Source organism: Falco cherrug, chromosome 6 (genome assembly GCF_023634085.1).
Source record: "Falco cherrug isolate bFalChe1 chromosome 6, bFalChe1.pri, whole genome shotgun sequence".
In the NCBI taxonomy this organism is placed as follows: Eukaryota; Metazoa; Chordata; class Aves; order Falconiformes; family Falconidae; genus Falco; species Falco cherrug.
This window is the reverse complement of record NC_073702.1, coordinates 15,400,959-15,423,991: the sequence shown is the minus strand read 5'-3', so window position 1 is coordinate 15,423,991 and position 23,033 is coordinate 15,400,959. Positions and strand designations below refer to the sequence as shown.

Genomic DNA, 23,033 nt, shown 5'->3' with positions numbered 1-23,033 from the left:
GTAGTCCTTATGATACATAATTACTATATACCACTTTTATTTATGAAACTTCTTGCTTTCTACTTTCAAATCCAGTATGCTTAGTTTATTTCCTAGAATAAATATCATTTAAATAATTTATTTTCATCATGTGTTTAGTAGATGTGTTATTTCTTTATCTAACAAATGTTTAAAAATATTAATTCTCAGACTATATACATTTTTTCATTCATATATGTACTTCTTACAGCATTTCAATAATCATTTCATACATATGATTGCACTTTTTTCAGTTCTGTAAAGTAGGCAGATATTTCCATACTCATTGTTGTGTTTGTGATTGCACAAAGCAAGATATTCTTCCAAAATGAAGTGTAAAATTGAGCTTATTGACAATTGAAAGAGTAATGAAATTTACTCACAGGCTTTGTAATTTAAAAAGTAAAACTATCCTATTACATCAACATAAGAATCCAATCTTAATGTTCAAACTATTTATGCATTGGATTTGAAATAACTTGTATATCTTCTTAAATTTCTTGCTTAAAAACATATATAGTTCTTATAGGGACAATAATTTTAACCACTTCTTTTTCTTATCCATTATAAGCAATTATTTCTGTCCAAATACTAGCTATATAATGGTAAAAGGAACACGCTTATTTGACATGCTAGAACAAGGTTTAGTGCAATGTAAGTGATGTAAGAGTATGAAAAAATGCAACTAAGTACTATCATTTCATATTTTACTTGCTACTTTCCAATCAGATGACGACTAGTTGACCCACAATAAAGAAAGCAGGGAAAAAACATCTACATGTAGTCATACTATTGTCGTGGTTTAACCCCAGCCAGCAACTAATTATCACGCAGCTGCCAGTTCACATTGGAGCAGATTTTCTGGCCAGACTAGTTGACCCCATGGGAAATGGGAAGGAAATTCATTAAGATCTGCACCCCATGGAAAGGGCTCATGTTGGGGAAGTTGGTGGAGGACGGTCTGCTGTGGGAAGGACCCCACAGTGGAACCAGGGCAGAGTGTGAGGAGCTTCCCCTGAGGAGGAAGGAGCAGCAGAGACAGCGTGTGATAGACTGATGGCAGCCCCCACTCCCTGTCCCCCTGCACTGCTGTGGGGAGATGACACAAGGTATAGAATTTGACAGTAAAATTGAGCCCAGGAAGAAAAAAGTGATGGGAGGAAGGTGTTTTAAGATTTGTTTTTTATTTCTCATAAACCTACACTGATTCTGATTGGTAATATTAAACTAATTTTTCTAAGTTGGGTCTGTTTTGCCCATGACAGTAATTGGTGAGTGATCTCTCCCTGTCCTCATCTTGACCCAGGAGCCTTTTGTTATATTTTCTCTCCCCTGCCCAGCTAAGGAGAGGAGAGATAGAATGGATTTGGTGGACACCTGGCATTTAGGCAGGGTCAACCCACCACAGCAACCCTTACGGTAACTATTGTATAAATTCTTCCTGGTTTTTTTTTTTTTCTTTCTTCAGCATGTCATAAGAAACTTAAAAAACAACTTTTGCTAATAGAAAAGATGGGAACAAAATCCTTTATGTTCATGAAAGGAAGAAAATTATTTTTTGTCAAGAGTTAGAAATTCAGAATTCCTCAAAGATTCTGGGGTGAATACTACTGACAGTGTTGACTGATTTGTAAGACTCTTCATGCATCACTTTGCAAGGCAGGACTTCTGGTACACAAGTTAGATTTTGAAAACAAGTTCTGCTGATGCTGGCCATATAGCAATTGTAGGAAATGCTTAAAGAATACCTGCTTGATCCTTCTCACTTTTCAAGCAAAAATAAATGACTAGTTAGCTGTGTGCTTGTAAAAACTATATTTCTTTCTTGAATCCCACTTTTCACCTAAGTATCACCTGACTTCTTACCTGGTAAACAGCTACAGTAAAATTCACCAATCAAATCATGACAACGGCCTCCATTTTTGCAGGGCTTGAAAGAACATTCATCAATATCCGTGGAACAGTTTTTGTCTGAAAGAAAAGAAAATTAAACATTAAAACTATAAATCATACTGGGTTTGGGAAACTAGAAAAGCGACTTCATAGTGCAGCTGACAACTGCATAATTTAACTTTTCCAGGTTGGAAACACTATTTCTGTTTGACAGCTTTAAAACTAGAGTTATTCACAGATCATAGCTGATAGTTTACAAATTAAATTTTAAATACATATGAGATACAGTTGCAAATACATTCTTTGTGTATTCTAGCATTACATCTCAACATCATAATTACTAGAATTATATGCCACATTTTATAAACTATTTTAGAGATCTAATAACCTTAGTAACAATAAAGGAAAAACATTTCTCAAAGTTTCTTCCATATTTAGATGAAGCCATTTATCAGATCCCAACAGAAAACCACAGATTCATTCAACTATTTCTTCATTTTTTTTCTATTATTAAAGAGATTTAGTTGAGCTGTAATTCAATTTAATTCAAATCTGAAACAACAAAATATAGGAGAACATATAGAAGACCTATAGTGGAGAACATTTACAAGACAATATAATAGGTGCTTTGTGCAAACAATTAACACCTTGGGTATCCCAATCAACAGAAAATCAACAGTCCCTCATCTTTCTACTGTGTGCTGCATTCATTTATAGTAAGCATTAGTCTGGTATAAATTATACTGAGTTCTTTTTGATCCAAAATGGACCCAAAATCGAGGGACACCTATAGCAATTAAGAGCTCCCATGAATACCATAAGCTAATCCAGTAATAGAGAGGGAAAACTCTAGCTGACACTGATGTGAGCGAGCAGAATGGTTGCTGGTATTCTACGCAGAAAGCAAAGGAAGGATCCTTGTATCACTCAAATCAGATATACCAGGTAGGTGATGGCTCCCAGGAATTTCAGTCTAAGGGGCTCCTGAATTAAAGGATCATGTGGGCTTTCTTTGGTTCCCTCTTGGATGACCAGAGCTCAGACAATTGTAGATTAATTCCAGCAATATATGCATGGCTGGCAGATGGTGTCACCCAGCAGTTATGTCTTCCTTAACTGTATGATGTTCTTTGAGCTACACAGATAAAAATAGAATCTGTGTAAAAATCAAATCCAATGGGTAGGAGAGAAAGTGGCGAAAAGATAGGGGAAGGATAAAAACCCCTTCTTTGTACTGTTTCTCTAAAATAATTATTTAGAAGAGGCTTTAAGGGGAAGGAAGATGAAGCTTCTAGAAAAGGATAATCATAGAATCCAGGTAAGACTTAAAAAGTAAGTGGGAAGTGTTGCACACTCATAGGTAATTTCCTGTATTTTATGATTCACTACAGATCAAAAATCTAGTAAAACCAGTTGAATGAAAGCTGAGATTTTTTTACTTTGGGTTTTGTTGTGTTTTTGTTTTGTTTTGCCTTTTTTTTTTTTAACTTATCTAAATAAATAAACAACTACCAGAATCCTTGAACACACAGGACTTTGAGTCCTTTTACCTCCCAAATTGTCATTTTTGGAAAGAAATCATTATTAAAAAACACAAAGATTTTTGAATGTGCTGTTGGAAAATTTTTCATGCAATAGTGGAAAAGGCAACTACAAACAGGTTTTCTGGGATTTGATTCTAAGCAAAAGGGAAAAGTGGTCTCTGAATATGAAGAAAGGAATGTCAGTAACTTGGGTGAGAGCAATCAAGATCCATGAGAAAGGAGATGACGGGATTGAACAAAATAATAACAAAGGAATTCAGAAAAATTGTAAAGAATGCAGAATTTTTTTTAATGTAAAACCTGATGAGAGGCTGAACTAAAGTAAAAAGGTAATTAAGAAAGTTGCTGCTTGCTTTAAGTACACCAGTGCGACGAGCGAGGGGAAGCACGCGGCCGACTCAATATGAGTGATAAAGCAAGCTTCGATTTATTACAGCGCGATTATGTCTTATATACAGTTCCAGTTAATTATGCCTACTAGTCATTTGTTGATTGGCTAAGCTCTAAAGGTTACATTTTCATACGTCCTCCTACTTGCGGTTTCAGCGGGTCCGGGTTACGCCTTGTTTCTTCATACTTGCTTCCTTAAAGTTGTTTTTCTGCTCTGTGCAAGGTCAGTGTTTTTCTCAGCTTCCTTATCAGCATGCCTCAGCATAGCTGCAAGGCCTGCTTCAGCTAACTTACGCTAACTTTGTTTCACAAAGATCTTTAAGGGAGTCATGGCCATGATCACACAGCCATTCTGCAACACACCAGGACAAATTATCTTCTTTTTTGGGGAGAAAGACATTGAGTATTAGGAGACAAACTGGCCACTTCCTGGTTTTCAAAGGATGAAAATGCCCAACTAACAAAAAATGGGTCGAGTTGCTAAGAATAACCTAAGTACAGTGTAAGTGTGTAGGCAGGAAATCAGACCAGCAAAGGCACTGAATAAGATGGAGCTATCATGGGATGGTCAGGGTAACAAGAAATCACACTGTATTAAACATGAAGGAAAGGTATGGTTTGCTATTTAATGGAGAAGGATGGCTTCTGATAATGGTAATCATGCCAAATTATTCAATGTTTCTTTTGCTACAATCATCAGTAGAAAGGCCAGCAGCAAGCAGATCATTATCATAATTGATACCTGTGATTAAAGAGCAAAACTTCAGTGCTGAACAGAGAAGGCAGGCTGGAGAATTATCAGATGAGTTAGATGTTCAGATATGCTAGTCTGATGATCTTCAGCCTTGGGTACTAGCTGTTTAAAAACTCAGTAGTTTTCTTTGTGAACTTGTGGAAGGTAGGTAAAGTACCTGAAGACTCAATAAACTCAGCCTTTAAAAAGGAGTAAAAGACCAATAAACTCAGCCTTTAAAAAGGAGTAAAAGACAGAGCAGTGAAATTATAGATCCATTTGTGTAATTTCATTTCCTGGAGAAATTATAGGAAAAAGTTACTACACTGATAACTTGTAAGAGCCTATAAATATAAAATTATTTATAAAAAACTGATCCATATATAAGCAAACCAGTTCCCTTCTGCACTAGAGTTACAGGCCTTGTGGATTAAAAAAAAAGTAAAAAAAAAAAACAGTAGCATGTCATACTCCCTGATTTCACTAATATTTCTGCTGCTATCATGTGAAATCCTGATAATTGGACTAGATACAAACTACAAGAAAATATTATCAAATGAGTAAAAAATGTTGGAAAGCCATATTCATACATTGGGTTAGCAGTGGTTTTACTACCAAACTGGATGAATGAATTGCACAGATTTTGAAAGAAGTCTACTGTCTGTCTATTTCTACTAAAGTTTTTCGAAAACAGCCTGGAAGGCAGACAACAGAGTAAGATTACTGGTGGCAACACAAAAAGATACATTGGAGGACAGGATTAGAGTTCTTCATAAATTTGTACAAATTGGAGTTTGAAATGACAAATGTTACGCAATCGGAACAAGTAGAAGATATCATAATACAGCAAATCAATCACAACTTAAGTAGGAACAAATTCCAGAATTTTGTTAAGTCAGTTGATGTGCTGGGATAAATAAAAAGGAACATAGCCCGTCAGAAGCATAAAATAATGCTTCCATTCTCATCTAGCTGGAGTAAAGCTGCATTTGGAGTGCTTTGCACAGTGCTGTGAGCTGCATTCAAGAAAAATGTGGGCCACATGGAGACAGTCCAGACAAGCATGATAGGAATGAAAGTACTTGAAAACCTGATACGTTTATCTTAGGATAAAGAAAAGGAATGGGTCTGTAAAGTGTAAACAAGGAAGATTTGAATAGAAATGTGATGACCATCATAAAATAAGAACAAGCTTTTGCAAATATCTTTAGTTCTCTGTGTTCATAGCAGACAGGGTAAAAAGTAATGCATTTAAACTGCAGTGAAAGTCGGATTAAATGGTAAGGAACTCCTAATGATTAGCATAATATCACACTGGAAAGATTGCCTGAGGAAAACAGGGAATGGTGTTGGATTTCTTTAAGGTAAGACAAATACAAGTGAGAAAATGACATAGTATAGTATATGTTTTCTGCTGTGATGAAGGTGGACTAGATGATCTTTAGTGTTTTGCTGTAGTGTTATGATTATTTACAGGGCATACACACCACTTATAACACTGAAGAAGGTCCAAAGGGTTTTATGTTCATGTAGTGAGTTTGCCTCCTGGCAGACTAAAGGTCTTAAGTTACTTGGTGTGTGGTATCAGAGCTCCCACTTTGGAACCTACTGCTTCTATCCAAACCTGTCTTCACTTTGTCTCTCCATCAAAACACATTCCTGTATTAGGTAAGACAGAGGTGAGTCCAAGCATGTGGTAGGCAAGAAAAGCAGAGGATAAAAATATTATCACTAGAAGGCAGAGGCAAACACATTCTTCATGTGCACCATAAATGAACATGGTTAAAAATACAGAGGGATAGATGGAAAGTCCTACTCTTACAAAGAGAGCAGTACAGCTTTTGGCACATTCAACCTATATTCACCCCTCTAGCCTTTCTCATGAGAAAATCATAATGAGACAAATGAGCCATTTCATACTTCCCTGAGCCTCTTTTTTGGTAGGTGAATGTGAAAAGCCCTTACTCTATTATTTCAACACTGACTTTCAAACAGACTCTGCATTTCCACTGGCTTCCATTCCTGTATCTCCCTTCTGCAGGAGAGCCAGCACATGCACTAACTGAAATGTTGTGATAACTTTTGTTTAGTTAAAAAGCACATTTTTCAATGTCCTGCAGGTCATTTCTGGTCACTTGCAGCTGCCAGATACAAGCAAAGGAAAAGATACATAGGTCATAGCTACTAACTGCAGCTGAACCGTATGTGAAGGGACAACAAAAGGGATCTGAAAAGGACTGTTGAACACCTCAGCATGTAAGCCCTATTGCAGTGCTGTGAGAAAAAAAAATATTCTCAGATGTATTTAAAAAAAACCCAAGAAAGAATATTGATGTGTAAAACACCTCTACATTAAACATTGACTACAATGTTCCATATTTAAAAATAAGTGGGAAGGATGCAGGAAAAGCTACACTATTTACTCAACAACTGAAGAAAGCACGCTGTCGGCAAAGGCTTAAAGAGCTCCATCTGTTTCATTTAGAACAAACAAAAACAAGAAGTGACTTGATTACAGTGTATAAGTGTCTTTACAAAGAGAAAATACTTGGTTAGCAAAAGACACTTTCATTTTGTGTAGAAAAGGTAATGAGATGCAATAGCTCCAAGTTGAAGACAAAAATTTAAATAAAATATTTAATATAAACTTCTAAATGATGGTGATTACCACTAGAAAAAAATGCCAGTGAAATTCTGACTTCTTTTCATGCATTCAAATCAGGATTGAATGCTTTTGGATTCATTGTGTGCTTTAATCAAAACTAAGTAATTAGGTTCAGTACAAGGTGGTTAATGGGCAATTAACTGCCTTCTGGTATACAGACCTAATGTAGAGCATACATCCAGCAATCTATGGGTTGTTACAAGACTTCCAGAATAAATTTGCTTATCCTGTAGCCTTCTATGGGGCTTTCTGGGGAAACCATCAAGACAATTTTGTGAGCCAGATATTTCTGTGACAGCAGTAGCCCACCCCAAGGCAGCTGGGCTCTGTAGAATCATTGTCATCATATGAAATGTGAATGTGCTGTCCTTGGAGGTTCTGGAGGTTCCTAGGAAAACTGGCTGTCAGGTGCTGCTTTGCTGCTATGCAGTTCTGTCTCTTGCCTGACTACAAAAGTGCCAAGGAAAAAAAAAAATCTTATAAAAAGTGTATAAACAGCTTTAAAAACATCACTTTGCATTTAGCACTTTCCCCCCTTGTTCCTCAAGACTCCTCAGATCCGGGCAAGCAGTATTATCTGGTCAACTTACTGTTTCAGTGAAGTGAGTTAAGCTGTGGGGTAATGTCCCTGCTATCACACTGTAGCCCTGCAGCCCAGTAGGTACAGCATTGCCATTGCTAGTGTCAGGCTGCAGAGCTGCTGTCAAGCTAACAGCAGAGGCCTCAGGACTTGTCTAGTGGCCAGGTAGATCTCGCTTCATTTGTTTTAGTCTTCCTTAATTTTGTAAATTGTGTCACGTTATGCTTATTGTTAATAAGACGTGGACAGGAATAAGCAGTTACGCTGTATAGAATGAACTAATTATGACCCTAGAGCCACGTTGCAGCGCAAAAGGGTACAGGGGCAGGAGCAGAGGGCTTGGAGCTGCATTTGTAGGATGGTACTGGGGACTCCAAGGTTATTAATAGCTCACCTGCGGCCGGTTACTGGTAGTGAAGCAAACACAGAATCTGGGCAAAAACAGTTTTAAGGATAAAAAATGGACAAAGAACAAATGCCTAACATACGTAAAATGTCTCAAATACAGAAAAGTCAGTTATAAGGAATTACAGAACTGAGGAAAAGAAAGGTGTAAAAAAAAAAAAAATCAGGAGAAAGGAAAAGGCCAAAGAGTGTAGTCAACAACATACTGAAGATGGCATCAAATATGGGTACTACTTAGTGCAGTCATACTAAAACTAATAGTCTCATGCCTTTTGTAGTATGACTTAGTCAAAGAAAAGGGTACCCAAAGGTAAATTGTTTCACTAGATATAATTTAGTAACAAAACCCCTGGTACAATGCTAGCTAGTATTGCAAAGGCAGTGTTGAACGACAGACTTTCTCCAACATCAATGATTCAGTGGATTTTTTTTCAGAAGAGGAACTGGCTGCTATAAAAAAAAACCTAGAAAAAACCATTCTTATGTAAGATGCCACTTCTGTTTCTCAACTTCATTAACAAACTATCTGGGAGGGATGGAAAATATGCACTGGAGAAGCTGGCTGGAGGCAGATTTTCTTTTGTCAGCGTTAATTCACCGATTGCTCTTGTCATAAAAGAAAGTTTAGTCCTAACAAGTTAATTGAGGCAGTTATAATAAATATCTTGATGCAGTTGGAAATTCTGTCTTGATATCCATATGTTATGTTTACAGGTGCACTCAGATGTAAAAAGTAAAAATTGTGCTCACTGTTCTGGCATATTACTGTTCATAGCATGATGGCATCCATGATCTTAACTGCTTAGAACATGAATAGAAGACACATGCAAAGAACAAGAGAAAAGAAATAGTTTGTGGGAAAAATATTGAGTTAAGGAAAAATGTGGTTGATTTCCCACAGTAACTTAGGAAGACTAAGAATTTCAAACATTTTTTCCAGAGTCTTCTGTGTGTACTTTAATCACTGTATGAGCTTTTCTAGACATGATTGCTTTTCATGCTTTTCATTTTTTATTTGATTAGGATCTTCCAGCAACTGACAACATTTTTTTATTAAAAACCAAACCTATTCATATTAAATGATTGTGTTCCAATTTATCTAAAATTAATTAAATACACAGTCACACCCAGAAATATATTCCTGTATGTTCTATATACACTATATTATGCATGACAAGTAACGTAACTATTGAAAAAAAACGAAAACATTATATCTAAAATAAAGAGGAAAAAGTTAGGTACAAAAATAATCTCATTACTCCACCAGTAGAACAATGATAAAGTAAATCCCATATAAGTTAATTAAATTTTTGTTTGAAGATTTAGCTTATCTTTTTCAGATGTTTCAAAATGTTACTATTCACCTTCTACAGGAAAAAAAATCATGTTCCGTATTTGCAGACAGAAAACTACTGAAGAAATGAAGAAATGTACCGTTTGATTTCTCACCCCATCTCCATCCCCCCCCCCCCCAAAAAAAAAAAAAAAAAAAAGCAGAGGAGACTTTGCTTATTTTTTAGATGACTGGAAAAACATTGCTACTGAATTATAATTGATTTGTTTTTCTTTCATGCAATTCAATAGTTTTTATGTATTAGTTTATAAAAATCCTTATGTAATGTAATTTGCAGCATGATGAAACTTAAGCAGAATTTTCTGCACTCTACTGATCTTTTTTTTTTTTTTTTCCACTTAGCGTTCTAACCTGAATTCCTTCCAGGGGAAGCAGGTACACTTACACATGACGTGACAATAAACATTCTCTAATAACCACAGAAATACTTATTGAATACATTTCCATGTATGCATAAATAGTGTTTATTTTCCAGTACATTAAGTCTGCATGCCCAGCGGTAGGAAGCTTGCCCTTGGCAGCCCGCTTTCTGGAGCATTTCTGAAAACCAGCATCCCATCGGCACTGCCCCAGCTGAGCAGGGGGAAAGGCCAGCAGCCTTTTGCTGTCATGCCACCATGGCCCCACTGTGAGTCAGAGTTCTGCTGGCCAGAAGCCAGGGGAACCATCCCCCCAGCTTCAGTCTGCAGCTTCCAGGTTTTGGGTTGGTTTGAAAAACCTTAGGCTTTGACTAGACATCAGGCACAGTCATGTTTACATAAACTGGGTCCTTAGGGGACACAAGAGAAGAGAATACCTGGCTTCTGGGCTGCTCGGTAAGGGCCATTGACATGGAACAATAATCTGATGCATGAGATGCAAGAGAGACTGAGTATCTGCTACTGACTCTGAAGATGGGTAAGTATCAATAGATTTCTCAGGCCAGTTCTTGCCTTTGAATCGTTGAGGACAGGACTGAAGATGATTAGTGGAGAACAGAGGATGCTGTAACTTGATGATTTTAAACTGTGCAGTGGTCCTGATACTAACTAAAAACATCTGGGTCAGCCAAAAGCTGCCTAAAATAGAACAGCTTTTGCAGACTGACTGAAAACAAAGCTTAGAAAACTGTAGAAAAAGAATGCATGGTAAAATATTTTTGAAAGCACAGTAAAAGGTGTCACCTTTTGCCTCATGATGGAGTGAGTTGATCTAGAAGACACTGCACATCCATTTATAATTTTGGGTCTCAGATGTTCAGTGTTGCGGGGACCACTTGTTTAGCCACAATAGCTACTACAGGATTTTAAAGCACATAGGGTTAGACATGCCAAAGGAAATTATATAAAAAGATCTTCAGAAAGCATATTAAAGAACTTGCAAATTTATTTAGTGTGCTGTGTAAATCCTACTTATTAAGTCAACAGGTAACTGATAGCAGATTTTGCCTGTTGATTCATACTGACTCATGATAATGATAAACATGAATGAGACACAGGCAAAACCTAAAACAAGGACCATGTTACACATGAAGAATTCATAAGGACCATGGTATGAGAAAGTCAGATTAAGGATCTCATGCATATAAATTACAACAAAATTCAGTGTTAAGTGCTAAAATAAAAATCACTTTGGAATCATGTTTTTTCTACACAGTGTTCACTGGTGTCACCTTATTAGTATAGGAATCACTTCTACACTTGAGCACACGTGCACAGTTTTGAAGTACATTTGATCAATAATATCTTCTAAAATTCAAAATAGGCAAAGGATTTACAATGGACAAAATGTAATCCTGTCACGTATTTGAGTGTTAAATTAATTAAATTAATTAAAACAATCATGCCTTCTCATCCCTGAACATCCACTTAGAAAATTCTTGGGTTCCAGTTACTTACATTACTAGGGAAAATCCAACCAAATAATGAAAATGGTCAGTAACCGACCATTCATAAAATTGCCTCATCCTTCTGTATCACTGGTGAATTCAATACCAGACCACCAGATTGATGCTTTGATTGATGGTATCTACTACTTAAGGTACTAAGGGTGTCCTACAGTTCGATATTAAAATTCCCTACTTCACCTATCTTCAGGTTCTGATAAAGCCCAGAATTAGCAAGTCTTTTTCTAATTTTTGAAGCCTGCCAGGTTAACAGACCTGGGCTGCCTTTATCTCAACTGCCAGACACTCTTGAAACCCTCTAACTGGCAAAATTGAACAAAATATCGTGAGGGAAGGAAGTGGCAGTGCCGCCATCTGTCCACTTGTTCGGTAGCTCTTTACTATGGGATAATTACAGTGGTCCTCTGTATGCCAGCTCCCAGAGGAGGGCATCTGAGACCGAGCTTTGATTTATGTGACATAGAGAGAGAAAGCCTTCTCTTTCTCAGGAGCTGCTTCTCTCTGCATGCCTAGCTTGCTCAGAGTAAAGGCACCTCCATGCATCAAATTGCAAAGCTGCCAGCAAGACTCCCTGCTCCTCTCAGGACTCTGTCAGGTGTTTTGGGTGTGCCTGTCATGCTCCCTCCATCCAGGCCTGCTCCCTGCTGGATGCATGGTATCACCTCTTCCCAGCTTTGCTCCCAGGGAAGGAACAAGTTCCACTGCCTGTGGAGCACCACAGCCAAGGCCATTCAAACAGACAGCTGTCTCCCTCCTGTCCAACACTGTCCTTCCAAGAAAGCATTCATGCACAAGGTGTGCAACACCAAAATAGAGTGATGCTGCCAGGCACAGAGATAGCAAACAGCAAGGCAAGCAAACAACTAGACCGGAGAAAGTTTACGTACCCGAGAAGCTTGGATGCTAAAGCTAAACTTTATTTGGAAATGCCTTTTAACATGCTAGGAAAACAAAAATGTGTTGGAAAAAAAAACTGCAAAGAAGAAATCAGCCCTGTATATTTACAGGATTTTTTTCAAATTTCACTTCCTTGATCAAGTCTTATCAGGAAAATACAAGATGTGATCAACAGGGAGTTAGAAGATCTGCTGATGAACTTTCCAACTTGTGCCTCCATGTAGTCAGGTCTTACAGCTGTAGCCAAGTAAATACGATTTTTGCCCTCAGCAGGGGGATTCCTGGTTGTGTCCTGACCTGGCAGTGCAGGGCTCAGCCCCACCATGGCCTGAGCTGGGTGTCACTGGTTTAACCCCTGCACTGAGGCCAGTGACCACTGCTCCTCTGCTCCAGCTCCAGCTCTGGGGGTGGCTCCTCTGGGGTGGAGGTGTCACTGTCACTGACTGACAAACCATAGCCCTTTGCGTGCATGGGGCTAGGGTGGGGGTGCAGAAGAAGGAGACAGGCTGGATGAGAAAATGTATGAAAATTACTCCAGCTGGAACCCTCACTAAGGAGGAAGAAACCCCCACCAGGAATATCACCTTTCTCTTGGGAAAGGGCTCAAGATACTAATGGTTAAGGCTTAAACTCCCCCAATCCTACTTGAAATCCTACTTGAAAAGACTGAAACTGCCAACTGTAGGACCCAGAAGAACATTGGAAAGTTGAACATAACACCAAAGAAAATGGGTATATATTAGTAAGTTTTCTGGTATAACAGTTTTGACTGTGCTGTTAATGGTGCTTTGCTACTTCATTATATAATATGGGTTTCTACACTGCTTAAATATTAACTGGATAAACAGAAAATTCCTATATATACGCTATGTTTCCTTTTGCACTTAAAAAGGTTTTGAGTGTATCACTGTTACTACGACAAGATCTTCTTGGGCCATTTACATCTAGAACTCAGAAGGACATCAAATATTCTTTTATCACTGTTTGCTTTTTTTAGAAGATAGAAGCTCACATATTCAGCATTTTGCATTAAGGATTCTTTTTAGGGAGGCTGAAGCAGTTGTTGGAAGGCCTGGAGACAGCAGACCTAATGACATCCACAATGGCTGACTATGCATTTTCTATACAAACAGCGTGAGCACAGAGCATATTATTCAGTGAAATCAGGAGGATCCTCACTTCCAATTCCAGTCAGTAGACTGGCTGATTTGTTTCCTTGTGTGAGCTGTCCTGTCTCACAGAAAAGCCAGTATGAAGTGAGAACAATAGCACATTCAGGAAGAAAAGTCTTTCACACAGGAAAGGCAGGTGAAAATAGAGCCTTTTCATAATGGCCTGTTATGGTGTCATGTGAACTTCTATGACTTCAACATAGACCTAGAAGTATCCCTTAAAAGCTGCCCACAACCCACTGGTAACTGTCTTACTGTTGACAGATCTTGACTCCTTTTTATCTTGGAATGAACAGATACATTAGTGGCAAACTGTTTACATCAGTATAAATCTAGGATAAAGTGTTCCTTCTAAGGAGAACATGCCCTGTTCCAGGCTGCCTTGGTGACAACCACACATTAGTTTATAGTTCTGGTTCTTTAATGTGCCTTCCATCATATCCCAAAGTAGTGTAGCTGTATTTTCAAAAGAGCAGCTTTTTCTCCGTTCCCTAGGTCAAACTGACTACAACCTACTACAGAAAAGGTAAATGTTTTCCATTTTGACCCTTGCAGTATAGCAGTATGTTTTTAAAGTTCCTTCTTTTAAAATTATGTTTAGAAGTTAAAATAAAAATGCTTCTATTTACGTGCACAAATACTTTGTAATTACCTCCATTATTTTCATGATTGACACATAGTAGGCATCTACTATGCAAGCTTATGACGGCAAAGCCAGTTATCAAAGATAAAGGAGAATGTGATCTTGTAGGATATAGAGCACATTTCAGTTTTGCAATGCTGAATAATATTAGAATAGGTTGGCACAAACCAAGCAAAATCACAGACGTCTGTGGGAACTGTACCTATTATCACTTTGACAGATTCTAAATCTCTGTGTATCATCTTACATTCCTTATGTCCCATCTGCCTGTTTTTAACCATCAACAAAACATGTATGAAGTGCTCCTTAACAGGATGTCACTGGTGTTACTATTAACCTGAAATACCCTGCTTACTTCCAACTTCATTTTGTCTCCTCATCCTTCGTTGCTTTATGTGCAGCCTTTCATTTCTCTATAGTAGATCTCTATCATTTTTTCTTTCCTCTCCATTGGTAACCACGGATTTTGAGCTCTCTGTATATATCTGTTTATCTTTTTATTACAACACCCACTAAACTGTGCATAAGTTCTGAGACTGCCACTGCTTGTCTACCTGTTAACTGCTTATGACTAATGCTGTTCCATTTGCCTCTCTGAAATCAGCAGCTGAAAGGCAGCGTGTTCCAGTCCCTGACATCTCAGTATATTAGTTGTTAAGATGGCATATTTTTCAAGACAGTTTTATTGATTTCCCCATGATCCTGTTAGCTGCTTCTGGCAGAAAGTAGGGCCATGAAGACTGCTCCTGATGCAAGAGCTATTTTCTTAAACCTGTTAGACACACAAATACTTAAGCAATTTACAAGCTATTTAAGATAAGGATCTGATGGCATCTTTCTTAAAAAGAACAAAGTGTCCTCCTGCTAAAACTGTATTCTCATTTCTATCTCAATCAAGTATGGCTGTGATATGGTTTTCTGAAGACAAACAGCACCAGCTATAGCTATCATTACTCACCTTTTTTTTCATAGACTAGGTGTTTCTGAACACTTTTTTTTTCTAGGCAAAATGCAGTTTTACTTTCCTTCAATTAATCAAACTGCACACATGCTGCTTTCAATTTTTATCATATTAATAAGGAAATTAAAGCAGATAATCAATAGAACAGAACACTGAGTTGAATTTAGTTTTATTAATGCTAAAACACTGAACAAAATGCAGTTAAAAAGTCTGTTTTAGTTTCAGAAAAGGAAATAAAAAGTTTAACTATTTACTGTCTTTTCCAGATTTAAAATAAATCTTACCAGTGAATCCTGGAGGACAAACACAGCTGTAGTCTGCAACCAAGTCTAAACAAGTTGAATTGCTTTTACAGAAGCCATAAGTGCACTCATCAAAGTTGATTTCACAGTTCAGACCTTCAAAACCTTGGTTGGAAAAAAACAGAGAGCTATGTATTAGTCTGCTGTATATGTGCCTTCTTTTCTAAAGCATATCTTTGGGTCTCTTTTTCTAAAAAAAGATGGATTGTTTGCAATTTAGTCTTGTAATAAAATTGTCTTGAAGTCTTGTTGGAGGATCCTTCTAAAAGCTTTTTCTGCATTGTTATTAATATGAAAACACATTTGACCATCAAATATACTTTAAAAGCAGCTAATAATTGAAAGAACAAATTTAAGATTCAATATTTTCATTAATCTAGTTGAACTTTTTGTTTAGCAGAGACTTAAGAATCTATATATCTTCTGCCATTTTGAGAACATTGCAGGCAAAGGCAAGTGATGCTGGGATTTGGACATTTGACTATAGCTTTAAAAATCTCTCTTTAATTCTCATAGTTACTTCTCTACTTTTTCTGTATTTGTTTCTTGTGTCATAGTGACCTTTAGCAAATTCAGAAGTCCAACAGTGTTTTTTTGTACTTGAAATTGCTGGAGAATGTCCATTCCAATATCTGACATTTTATGCTCTTGTAAATGTATTCTAATTCACGGTCATGCTACAAAATGACTATCATTAGTGCTGTCACAGGCCATGGCTGCAGGAAGACCATGACTAATGCTAAGCTATCAGCACCCTCAGTGCAAGGCATATTCCCATAATTTCTCAAACTGACCATGGAACCAATTTCCACTGATCCCTAAGTCATTAAACTTTGGAATTACCCTTAGTTCATTAATAATATATACAGTAACAGTTCTCATTTGCATTTAGAGTTTAATCAGACCCATGTCTGACAGGTAACAAGTAAGCCACAAAATCACCAATGTGGATGCCAAGAATTATTTTTCTATAAGGTGGTCAGGCAGACTAAACAGCAGAATGATCTTTTCCAAGCTTAATTTTCAACTGCCATCTAATATCTGTTTTGGCTTCTAATTTGAGCTTGCTAATGGCAGAGGCTGTACTTATGAGAATTATTTGTAGCAATTTCATATTTTTGATGAGTTTCTGAACTTATTACTAGAATGCTTGTATTAATGTATAAATACCTAAAATATTGTAAGCTATGAAATCACCTGACCATTACTCCATACTTAAAAACCAGTTTTATGTGAAGATTAAAATCAAACAAATATAAGATCATTTAAAATGCAGAGAAAAAATACCAGGTTATAAATCACAACCTTGACTTTATTTTTAACTAAAAATCTAACTTAAAAAAAAGCATACAAATATTCAGAAGAAACCCATTTGTGAAAGTATTTCAGAAAGACACTGTAATTTTAAATCTTTTAAAGCATTTTACTTTAAGTACTTTTTTTCTTGAAACCACTCATTCATTCATTCACTTCAGATAACACTGAGCAATGCGCATTTTTTAAAGAAACAGACCAAAAGTGCTGAAAATCACATTATTTTTGTCTGCAAAAGTTCTAATAGATTTTTGTATGGAAGATATATTACAGTCATTATTATGGCCATTGTAATTTTCTTACTATGTTCAGTCATAAAGCTGCAAGTTAGTACATCAGGATAAAATATCTTTGTAGGTTTATTGATTACATTTTCTGTGGATTTCCCATCCTGCTCATTTGTGTTTTCTCCACTCCTTCAGACTTTGCTAAAATCATGAGCTTCTGTCTGAAAAAAAGTAGCGCTTGCAAGTATATCTGTGTGTATTCTAATGAGATGCTTGTTTTATTGGGTGCCTTGGTGGACAAAGATGCAAATGAGACCAGAAAAGAATGAATAACCTACATAGAAATAAAATCTTAACAATGGGTTTGAAATCTGTCAAGAAGATGTTTTGCAGACTGCAGGCAATTTTGAAAATTGTCAAAGATAATAAAAATAAATTATTTTGAACAACTTACCTTCAGGGCAAAAACAATCATAGCCGTTGACATAATTCTGACAGACAGCACCATTCAAGCAGGGAGCTGAATCACATGCATTCACTTTTATTTCACAGTACTGGCCTGAAAAACCTGCAAAGGAAGCAAGATGAGCTTTGATTTTCTTCATCTTTATGAGTTCTATTAACAATGATTTTCTTCATCTTTATGAGTTCTATTAACATGAAACTTTTATTCCAAATGTTGTTCTGTAATTTAAACCAAGATGTGTTACAATCCATATTCCGCTGAAAAATTAAACTGGAAGTCAGAGCTTCTGTATTTTATTTACAAAGAATGAAATTTCACTCATTTCTTACTTGATATTACAAATACATGTTTTTATTGCAGGAATAAAGCAATAAATGAAGTAGGCAGTACTTCTAGAAAGCAAGATGACATTCATAGCAGTATGCAAATGATATATAGATCTTCAAATGTTTTGCTTGTATTAGATTCACTTTAGTATTTTTATGAGACCTTTTTTGAACTTCGCCATGTTAATATGAGAGACAGTACATCAGTTATCTGTCATCCATTGTCTAGTGCTTTCTACTGTGGAGAAGAGCAGTAAAAAAATACAGAGTGCAAATATATTGAGGTGTAACAAACACATGTCCATGTGAGTCAGGTCTTCAGCACATGTAAAGTGCACAGCTTAATTACAATAGATGGGGATGCTGTATGTGTTACTAAAAAGAAAGAATGAAAGTAGATCCTTAAAAGAAAAATCCAAAGACTGATGAAACTTAAAAAAGGAAAGGGTAACTCAGTTTTCTTATTTCTTACAGGTACTTTGTCACACTGTATGGGGTGCAGGTGTCCAGGTGCTGGCAGTGGGGGCTGCAGGGTGGCCTCTGTGAGGAGAGACTGGGGCTGTTCCATGTCTCTGGGAAAATGTTTTTAGGAAAAGGCAAAATGCTGCACAGGTAGAGTGTAGAGTAAGGGGTGGAGGGGGCAGGGCGGGTAGGGAAGGGTGGGAAACAATACTGTGAGCATCAAAGAGAAGAAGGAGGGGAGGATGTGCTCCAGGTGCCTGTGGAGAGGACCACACCAGAGACAATAACCACACTGCTGCCCATGGAGGACCCCAGGCTGGAGCAGATAGATGTGCCCTGAAGGAACTGTGGCCCATGGAGACCCACACAGGAAGGTGGGGGGCGGGGGAGGGGGGGGCTCGCGAGATTTGTGAGGAGCAAGGAGCAGCAGAGAAGAGCTGTCACCCACTGACCACAACCGCCATCCCCCATCCCCCTGTGCTGCTTGGCGGGGGGGAGGAAGTAGAGGACTAGGGAATGAAAGAGTGAAGTTGAGCCTTGGGAAAAAACCAGGGATGGGGCAGATGTTGTTTTAATTTGTTTCTCACTATGCTAACCTACATTAATTGGCAATAAATTAAACCAATTTTTCCTAATTTAATTCTGTTTTACCTATGAAAGTAAGTGGTAAATGATCTCTCTGTTTTTTGTCTTGACCCATAAGCTTTTTCATCTTTTCTTCTCCCCTCAAGCTGGTGAGAAGACAGAGTGAGTGAATGCTTGGGTGGGGATCTGACAGCCATCCAAGGTCAACTCACCACACATCTATAGCTTTGTTCTATGTTAATTCCAAATGTCACCACTAATCTTTGCACAACCATTAGAGCATTCATTTTGATTGGAAGAACAAAATAGATCACACTTCATTGTCACTGAAATATATAAAAAAATCCATATATAAAATGAAAGTTTTCCTGTTGAAAGTTTTTGTTTTTTTCTGTTCAGTTTCTTTACACATACTTTAGTGTAATTATTCAAATGGAGAAAAAGCATTTGCTTTTATACTAGGTTCCCAGAACATCAGTTGTGAAAGATGTATAGTGAAAGCATGCCACACTGTTAAACAGATATTTATTTATGCAAAGAAAAAAATTCCCATTTTTTTTATTTTTCTAAAATTTTTAAATTGTTCCACAGCATATCCAAATGTAGAATCGCGTATTCATTTATTCCTTACGATTTTATCATCAGAATAGTACTTTGGGACTAGCTTTATAGTGAGAATGTCAACAAACCCCTCAAGATGTAAAGTGGTAGCTGACAGCAATGATGGGAAGGTGCTGAAGTACTCAGCCTGCATATCTTATATGCAGTTCTGTATACAAAGAATTTTGCAATAAAAAAAATTAAACCAAAAATAGCTGTAAAATTAGAATCAATTCACAACCCACTAGATGGGTGCTGTGTTTCTAACTTCCAGTGGAAAATGTGACAAAATACATTAGGTTCAATACCTGTTTCATATGACCTATCTCACTTCCTAATAAGTGAAGACATGTAAAATGATTCTTCATATTTTAAACAAAACCAGTAATTTACCATTGTATTATAAGATTAAACGTCATGAAAATGAAAAGCTGAGGCAAAATTAATTAATATAAATCTTTTATTATACATTCTAGCAGACTACACACATGAATTATCACAATTTTAGTTTTTCTTTAATTAATACAGATTTATTTCTTGAATGTATTGTAAACTGCGAGCTTTCAAGAACATCAGATTCCTGGGGACGTTACTCGTTGTTTCACAGGACTCATCAACATTTCTAATTTAAAAGTCCAGAAGACTTCTGGAAGAACACAAAGTGCCAATCATGACATGCTAAAATTTAATATTTTAAGCTTTGCTAAAACGTCAGGTTGGCACTGCAGAAACTGCAAAACCGAGACCAGAGCCTTTCTCAAAGTAATAATGAGAAAGTTGTTTCTTTCTTATGCAGCAAATCTGTAACTTCAAGGTTTTGTTATTTGTATCTGATTGGTCTACAGATGCACAATCAGACATTCGGGAGGAGTTCTAACAAGATAAGTCCTGCCAGCTTCAGATGATAGAATAAATGTTTAAGATGTTAGACTGTTAAAGGCAAATGGGAACCTTTATTCACTCCTTTTATACATATACAGTTGTCTCAGAAACCATTTCAAAAATCTTTTCTCAGGGGACTGGTAGAGAACAGACAGATATCCAATAGCTGATTTCTCAAGTCTTTCTTGTTTTGTTGTATTAATTGATAAGTAGAATAAAGCACTATTTCTTTAGCAGGTTGGTGTTTTAGTATCTATTGCATTTTGTTCTGCATTTTCTATGAAGTTTGGACTAAACTTCAGCAATTTTCCATATGGTATGCTTGAAATGAGGAGCAATGAAACTTTTGCCACTTATTCCCTTTAAGTTAAATATCATGAATTATTAACTAACAATTGTTATTATAAAAAGTTCTTGTTGCTTTTCTTTCCTGCTAGGAAAAAGATAAGAATTTCCTGATGTCATCGAGTGAAAGAGGAGGGACTGGAAACAAAGCTGTAATGAAAAGAGATATTCCTTAAACACGGTGAGACAGAAAGAAAATTCTTCAGTATGTTCCTGGTGTCAGCCACCAAAATGTCAAGTTACTGTCATTTTTACTTCTTATAATAAATCTTCACGATTTGTCCTCTTTGAACAATTCTGCATGGAAAAGATGAGAGAACACTACTGCTCTGATAATTTCTCATCTTTCACAGTAGCAGTAGCCATCTTTTATCCTGTGTCCAACAAAAGGGGGTCACCCAACTAAAAGAAAAAGAAATAGATATACCAACTTATTAGAAATGCTCAATAAAGGAAGAAAAAAGAGAAGGTATTGAAGATCTCACTTTTTTCTACAACATAGCATGCCACATCAGAAAAGGAAAAGAGTTTTTTCAGACTAACAAGGGACCTACCAAAACACAGGGAAAAAATGTCTCACTTTCTGAGAAGCCCTAATTTGGAAAGCAATCCTGTTAAACTGTGGTTGAAAATTTTCCTCCCTGCAAAGGTATTCTGTACCATCACTTCCATATAGCTCAAAAGATGCAAAGCTCAGTTTGCCTCCAAAGATTACGTGGTTGAGATCTCTTATTAGATTTCTTTAAATAAAGACTGAAGACTGTCTGCATCCCTCAGAATGGAGAAAATGCCAAAGACAAAGGAAGAATTAAAAATACCAGTCAGAAAAACAAAGTAAGATTTTTCTTAGCAATGCAATCCATAGATTGCCATCTCTGGAATATCATCCCAGTGTAAACAGAAAATGTCTTGGAATTAAATTAGATATTGGATAGGTATTAGCAAAAATTATGGCAAGAGAAGTTGCTATGCTTTTTGTTTTATTTTCAGAGTGACAGGAAATTTCTAAGAATTCAGAGGAGCACAAGGCAAGTAAAGTTGAAGTATGGGAGACAGTTAAAAGAATTCCCTGAAAGAAGGTAGAATGTGTTCATATCTTACATTTAAGTTGATCTAAGTCATGACCAGGATGACATTATCCTAATCATAATAGTAGTTATATTTAAAGGAATAATAATAATAACAACGAAATAGGAATCTGCAGTTAGAAGTAAAATAGAAAATATATTCAGACTTTCAAGGGGGAGGAGGTTGCAAGAGAAGGGAAAAGATTTAGAAAGTGTACTTAATTATGAAGACATGAAATGGAAATACCATGATTTTATAAAAGGCCTCTATGTACTTGGATTAGACAAGCATTAAAAAAGTAAAGAAACAGAACAAAAATTCTGCATCATCAAGGGAATCAGATCAATAAACTAGAAGACCTAGCTGTCATGGCTTAACCCCAGCCAGCAACTAAGCCCCACACAGCCACTCACTCCCTCCCCCCTGGCAGGATGCAGGGAGAGAATGGGAAGGGTAAATGTTAGAAAACTCCTGGATTGAGATAAAGACAGCTTAATAGGTAAAGCAAAAGCCACACATGCAAGCAAAACAAAGCAAGGAATTAATTCACCACTTCCCACCAGCAGGCAGGTGTTCGGCCACCTCCAGGAAAGCAGGGCTCCAGCACGCATAACGGTGACTTGGGAAGAAAAACACTGCAACTCCAAACGTCCGGTCCCCCCACTTCCTTCTTCTTTTCCCAGCCTTTTATTGCTGAGAATGATGTCATATGGTCTGGAATATCCCTTTGGCCAGCTGGGGTCACCTGTCCCAGCTGTGCCCCCTCCCAAATTCCCATGCACCCCCAGACTCCTCGCTGCTGGGGTGGGGTGAGGAGCAGCAAAGGCCCTGGCTCTGTGCAAGCCCTGCTCAGCTGTAACTAAATCATCCCTGTGTTATCAACACTGTTTCCGGCACAAATCCAAAATATAGCCCCATAAGAGCTGCTATGAAAAAAGCTAACTCTATCCCAGCCAAAACCAGCATGTTAGCCAAGATTTAACTTGGAGCTGCTGAGAACATAAAGTGAAGTGTGTCTGTCCATGTTTCTAATTTGTCAGGAGTCAGAATAATAATGCATTAGGACTGTCTGTTTTTAGCCACCGTTCCAAGCCGACAGGAGCAAACAATCTTCAGCACATTTCAATCCAATGTACAACTGCTATATTGACCGAATGTGTAGTATTGCATTTATAGAAGTGTACTTTTTCAGTCCTGTGAATTTAAGATGGAGAAGATTATTTGTGACAAGAAGATAATTCTTCTCACATAATTCTTCTCCTCATTTACTTCTCTTATCTTTTAGTTCACTATTTAAATCCTTTATTTTGTTCATT

General features: G+C 37.1%; 1 protein-coding gene across 1 annotated transcript in view; it reads right to left on the bottom strand.

Moving 5' to 3' along the window:
• Positions 1 to 23,033, bottom strand: part of EYS (eyes shut homolog) — an 873,960-nt gene that overhangs the window by 627,161 nt on the left and 223,766 nt on the right. Inside the window, exons 12-14 of the mRNA XM_027809136.2 lie at positions 17,438 to 17,551; positions 15,425 to 15,547; positions 1,885 to 1,989 (exon numbers count right to left, since the gene is read on the bottom strand). Coding sequence (XP_027664937.2) covers positions 1,885 to 1,989; positions 15,425 to 15,547; positions 17,438 to 17,551 — 342 coding nt within the window. The remainder of the gene's footprint in view (positions 1 to 1,884; positions 1,990 to 15,424; positions 15,548 to 17,437; positions 17,552 to 23,033) is intronic.